Here is a 6,844-nt window from a genome sequence, read left to right on the forward strand (position 1 = left end):
GATATGGATCCTGGATGAGTGGGAAAACTATAAAGGACATGGTCAGAAATGAAATTATTGGAAGGAACCTAGGAGTAGCCCTAATAGGTAATAAAATAAGGGAATGTGGACTGAACACTTTTTTTTGAGAAAAGCTAAAGTATTTCATTAAAGAAGAGAAGAAATTACAGGAGACCTGCACAGTAAGACACCGAGCAGGAAAACAAAACACACACACACACAAAAAAAAAAAAAAAAAACTTTATACATCTCATGGGCTTCTATTCAGCTAGATACAAATATGTTGCAGTTGTCAAAAAAAAGTATTGTATGGAGTGTTCTTGAATAATTTGTGAGAAGCCACCCAAGAATAAATTCTTCCCCGAAAAACTGTTAGCATTGAATCATCTGAATTGTATTTGTCCTCGAAAAGCCTCATGTTCCTCTCTATCCAAACTGTCCACAGCACTGCTGGTGGAATTACTCCCCAGATGACTTTTCCTTTTTCAGTTAAGCCAGCTAGGTTCCAGCTCCAAAGTAACTCCAAAAGACCTTATGGGAAGCACAAGGACACCTCGAAGCATCTCAAAGCCTTCAACCAAAGCTCTCTTGCGAACTTGCAGTGTAGAAATAAATGTTCCATCAGCCTTCCTCTTTTTGCCAGGTTCTCAGCGGCAAACCTTTTCCTAGAGAAGCTACCCATGTGAAGGCAACTTTGGGAGGGGCTGCAGTTTTCCAGACTTTATTCGAAGGAAAGCTACCCTCTTCAGAGCAAATTCTGTTGTAGAATGATTTTACTGAGAAAGTGATCTTTTACAAGTTAAAGAGGCTAGAACTAGAAGAGCTAGGGGCAGACTAAAAGGACATGCATTGAAGTGGTAAGAAATGATTGAACGGTTCATAATTAAATAATGGATATGGCAATACACAAAACTGAATGGCAAAACAGGACCCACGTAGCAAACCCTATATAGCTGGAATAATGATGATGAATTGATGATATGGGAAAGCATAGGGTCGCAAATATCTCATCAACTCCATGAATATCTCTGGCATTTTGACAGGAACCTTTGTTAAAACCAAACAAAAGAAATGAATACTTGGGAAAAGTGAACCAATGTTGACACATCATGGAAACTCTTCTGCAAACTAAAATCCAGAACATATCAGAATATCTTTTTTCCTTTTTTCTTTTTTTATAAAGGAATATGGTCCTGTTGACACCATACCCAGAATTGACAGCTCCCGTACAATACAATAATCATTCAATTTGGAAAATAAAAATATAGGATATAAAGAATATTATAGATAGAAGTTCATACTAATCGAGTACAAAGAAGAAAATACAAGTGTATATATACATAGGCAAATGCGTATATGCATAGATATAGATACACATATGCAATTTGTTTGTCCTCTTTTGCTTTCTTGAAAACTGGCTTGCCGTTATAACAAGAAGAGAGTGATAAGTGATTTCCTTTATAAGAGACCATCTTGCTCAACTAATTCATGTCAAAAATAGCAGTAGATCGAGCAGGTTTTCCTTTAACCAATGAGACCATTATTGTTGTGACTGTTAAATATACTTCTCTATATTCCTTTGTAGTTTCTTTTGGAAATGAAGAAAGGATATTATGCATTTATACATAATAGTTGAGTGGCACATGCACTTACAGAGGCAAGAGAGAGAGAGGAAAATACATGGGCTAAAGTAATGGTGGCCTGGACATGAAGTTAAGGCAAGTATCAGCAATATATAGTAATAGAAAAAAAAAATGCAAGTATCTGCAAATATGCTTGGATCTAGATACATGCATATATACATAGATATACGCCAGCAAACTGAGAAAGCTAAGTGGAATTGGACAAGAAAGATAGTCCCTTGGCAGATATTGGCTTCAAGAAGAAATGAGTTTTTTTCCTTTTTTTTTTTTGAGATGTTGTTTAGGGTACAAGGGAGAGGGGTAATAGGTGAGTCTTGCGGCCATTGTTTGGTAAGGTTGTAGAGTGGATTAGAGGTGGAGCCTGGCTTTGTAGGGTGGTGCAGGTTTAATCAAGGGGACCAGTTTTTTCTAGAGGCAATGTAGATGTTTGGTTAGTCTGTTCTTAATATTTTCTAATTTGTTGTGTGGTTTAGGTATTAGGGTAGAGTTTATCTTTATCCTATTTGGAAGTGTGATATGTATTGGTCGAATTTCTGGTTTGGGATAATGCTGAAGTGTATTTTTGTTGGTGATCACCACTGCGTTGTAGAAGTCTTCTATTTTAATGAATTTATCTTTTGATATCAAAAAAGGTGTGATGGAAGACGGATTAATGTCATGCATAAAGCAGAACTTAAGATACTCCTCATGGAAACATAATAGTATATGTTTATGGGTGGACGCATGGATCGATTATTAGTAGGATAGATAGTTGAAGATAAGATCAATTTCTTGCATGAAGCAGAAGTTTAGATGCCATCTTAAAAGCAAACCGATACCGTGACCGCATAAGAAGACGGAAGGTAAGGAGGAGCCGAGCAGGATGCTTAACGCATTCCAAGACTAGCCCCCCACCTCCACTTTCTTTACAAAGAACGAAAGAAACGAAAGTGTTCTTTTTTGAAACCAAAACACCTTAACGCTTAAACAGGTGAAGGGACTGAATGCATTGCAATTACGCCTGGAAAAAGCACGCAGTTAAAGAACAACAAAAAAAGGAGCCATAACCAGGTGGTGGATGAATCATATAGAAATAAATAAACATATAAACATATTTGGTACACAGGAAAAAAAAAATTACGACTCTCGAGATAAGATGAAGGAAATTGAAAGGAAATGATTCTTACCTCGCTTCCAAGATAACCTCTAATTAGCCTCTGCACATAATCAATGACCGCCTTTCTCCTCTCCTCAGAGACCACTGTAGGCTGAATTCGGCATACTATCTCATGGGTCGTTAGCTCGGCCCTCGACCAGCTGCCGGCACCAATGGAAAATGGGTTTGGATTGGGTGAAGAAGAAGACGATGGGGCAGGGAACTGGCGGTCTTCGGTTAAGATGCCGTCTGGCAGTGGCAACCAAGCTTGAAGATCGCCCATGCAACCAAGAGCTGAAGGTATCAGCCCCGCGAATACAAGAGCAGGCGAACCTCAGAGGCCCAGTACCCCGGCGGCGGTTTTGACGGCCGTCGGGACACGGAACGACAGTGAAAATATTGGGAATTCAAGATATCATAAGATCATAGGAGACACTCATCTGAGCCATTCAAGGACTCTGACTCTCTGAGGCGTATCCAGAAGGACTAAAATTGAGGATATTTCCAGGGAGAGGGGGGAAATTGATATGGGTGGATACAGTAACAGGATATAGGAACGGAAGCTGCAGATGGAGAAGGACAGAATAATCGAATAAACGAAATCTGGTTGAAGTTGGAAGAAAAACAACCTGGAAGAGTGGTATGAGTACGATCGAAGGTGGTTACAGATTTTGGTGAAGGTCTCGCTCGCAAATCGCAATTGATAATCTCCGTAGCCTAGAGGCAAGCAGTGGAGAAACCTGGTTTTTTACTTTACTGCGCCAAAGGGCACTTGTCAGACCTACTTTCCCTCTCATTATACAGGTATCGTACCCTCCGCCACCACCCACCTAGGTATTCTTTTTCCACTTAGAATTTGTTCCATACGCTACGGTACCCGTTTGCTCTGAATTTTAGTGAGTCCCCTGACTCACTACTACTACCACATAGAAATAGAAATCCGACTTATATGTAATATTTCGATTTGGGGAAAAGGGCATCAATATCTTTTATTATCCCAAAAAAAAGATAATTCTTTTCGAGTAAAATTGGCAAGCAGACAGGGTAATTTGGTCTATACCATATACACATATTTGGATAAAATAAATGTATATATATGATGTGTTTAATGTCTTTATTTTATTTATTTATTGGGAGGGGAGTTAATAATCTTTAATGTCTTTCCTTATTTAATTATGAATTTTGTCATTGTGGTGAGTGACTGAACTATTTTTCAAAGACATATAAAAATGTTAGATTACGGCCCAAAATCTAAGAATAGTTATTATTTGTTGTAAATGTCATGGCTTCAATCCTCGTGTAATTTGTAAAAAGGGTACATCCTTGTTTAAGCTGAGTTTGGAAAAGATGCAAATAAGTGTGAATGCAACTATATAGAGTGTAAAGTGATTCATATAAATTATAAAATTTGGTCAGTTTTGCATTGACAAATTTATCTTTTTACCAAACATACTTTTAGCTATAATGAATGCAAACATGAATTCCAATAAAGCATATACTTTTTTTTTTATCAAAAGCCCACTTGAATGCAAATTTACTTCTTTTTTATTGATGTACTTTTAAATCTTATTATCAATGTAAATATGCATTGATATGTCATTTGTCAATGCATAAATGTAGTGTTGCCAAACACAAGCAGAAGTGAACCAGAGTGTAAATTTACCCTAAACCGGGATTTACACTCCATTTGCATCGTTTCCAAACGCAGCCTTAGGGTGGGCTACGATTTTTATGGTTGTAATCGGATTCAACTGTATCCAAATTCAACCTGATGACTAATTTCAATTTTCAAACCCAAATCCAATAATCGAATTTGATTTTAATTCAAATTTATTAAACTATAGGAATTTTTGTTTTGTGTGTGTATGATATAATATATACTAGTAAGGATGCGTGTGATGTATGGGCGTTATTTATAAACAAAATTGAAGATGGAATTCTATGACATTTCCAATTAAGTAATGCCTATCCAAGTTCAACTCAAGTATTATTTTTTGGGTTAGATCTAGTTTATCCGACCATAATCTAAGTTGCACTTTAGTGAGAGTGGCTAATTTCCTATTCTCTAGATAAATTTGTATTTTTTTGTATCTTAATGCTTTTTTTGAGAAAAATATCTTTTTTATTAATTCTTATTGGTTTATTATTAATTTTGTATTATTTTTAGGTAACTTTATAAAAAACATCTAAATAATAATTCTATAAACCACCTTTGTGTTTTGACCTTAATAATGGCCTCTCCTAAAGTTGTGAAAAAAAAGTGCAAATACCTCATTTCCCTTGGCTTTTGGGTAACAAAGACATTGAAGTTACCAAAATACCTTTATCATTGTTAATGCATTATTTTACACAATTTAAAGTTTCAACTTTATCCTTTCACTATTTTATTTTTCCATACAACTTTTAAAGAATAATTCTCCTTACTCCTTTTAGACAAAGTAAGGCAAAAAGGTTCAAGTTTTAAAACAAAGTGAATTAAAATTAATGCATTACACCAATGTTTATATTTGGAATGATGACGAAAGGGAGGTATTTGCACCTTTTTCAGAACAATAAGGGGGGTTTCTGTTAAGGTCAAAACACTGGGGAGTTTCATAGGATTGTTAGAAAATCTAATGATGTTGTAATAATTTTCCTTATTTTTAAATTTAATTTAAAATTGATTTTAAAATAATTGAATTAAATTTGAAATCAATATTTTATATTAATTTTTTAAATTAGTAAAAAATAAATTTAATTAAGTATATAAATATTTTATTAAATTTCAATTCCTTATGAAATTTAATTAACTATATTAAGTTTTTATTTTTCAATAGAACTTAAATTGGTTTTAAATTAGTAAAATTAATAATTGTTAGATAATTTTGCATTAGTTTTTAGTTTATTTTATTCTTTTTATTAATTTATTTATTTTTATTATATTAATAAATATTTTCTCGTAACAATAATTAATAATTATTATTATTTTTATTTTATTTAACTAACTTACTAAATTATTTTTATTATGGCTAACTAATTTTTATTAATTTCAAATGAATATAAATGGATTATAATTTTAAATGGAAGTATATTATTTAGTGTAATAATATATCATTGAATATCTCGATTTCAATGTTATTAATCTTTACTAATAATTACAATTTATATATATATATAGCAAAATTGAAATAGATATAGATAAAGTTAATGAATTTTGTGAATTTAATGGAGTAGTGGAGATGAGAGAGAATTAGTGGCATTAGTGATTAAAGGAGAGAGTTAATGGCATAATTAATGAAGAGAGATTTATTAAAAGAGTTAATAGGGGAGAGAGAGTGAGATGGAGAGAAAGTTAATAAGAAGTATTAAAAGTCTTAAAGGTGATTGGTCACTTGAGTTATTTTGTTTAATTTCAAAATTAGAAATTAAAAAACAAAAAAAAAAAGATAAATGCTTTTGAAAAAAAAAACCATAAAAAGATAAGTCCAGCTTGGCACATTCCATTTTAACATATAGATGTATTATTATATCATAATAGGACTGCAATTTTTATTGGACCAGATAGGGTCAAATTCACATCCAATCCAAATAACAACCAAATCCGATAAATTGAATGCTGGCCATCAGACTTTTTAAGTTTATTGGTAGTCATACTTAGCCCCTAAAACAAAGTTGAGAGAGCTAAGTGTCACCACCCCTAAATACAATGTAGTAGTTTGTAATTTACCCAAATTAACGAAAATGAAAGGAAAGAATGACAAAAAATCAATATATATGAATAAAAAGGGAAATTAGGAAGAAGATGAAAAATTCTATTTGTATATGATTGTAATTATAAAATAAATGTTTAAGAGGGAGTGAGGGACACTTTGTACCATCACAACTACTGGGGAGTTAATTCTATAATATGCTTCCATTAAGTTTCTAATTTTGAGCTTTGGGCTGTATGCATGGTGAACCAAATGATGGCACAAATGTTTTTAAGCATTTGGTAAGGGTTTCTTTTAAAAACACAGTCTTAAATTGCCTACCCCTACATTACTCCATCTCGATGTCTTTTTTTTCTTTTGGTTTAAAATTGAGGTTT

General features: G+C 33.4%; 1 protein-coding gene across 1 annotated transcript in view; it reads right to left on the minus strand.

Annotated features, from left to right (window-relative positions):
* The window catches only part of LOC104593785 (uncharacterized), a 35,874-nt gene extending 32,226 nt beyond the window's left edge, over positions 1-3,648 (minus strand). The window contains exon 1 of the mRNA XM_010253786.3: positions 2,810-3,648. Within this exon, the coding sequence (XP_010252088.1) occupies positions 2,810-3,061 (252 nt within the window). The 5' untranslated portion in view covers positions 3,062-3,648. The remainder of the gene's footprint in view (positions 1-2,809) is intronic.
* Between the last annotated feature and the right edge of the window lie 3,196 nt (positions 3,649-6,844).

Source organism: Nelumbo nucifera, chromosome 5 (genome assembly GCF_055504915.1).
Source record: "Nelumbo nucifera cultivar China Antique chromosome 5, China Antique-T2T, whole genome shotgun sequence".
Lineage (NCBI taxonomy): Eukaryota > Viridiplantae > Streptophyta > Magnoliopsida > Proteales > Nelumbonaceae > Nelumbo > Nelumbo nucifera.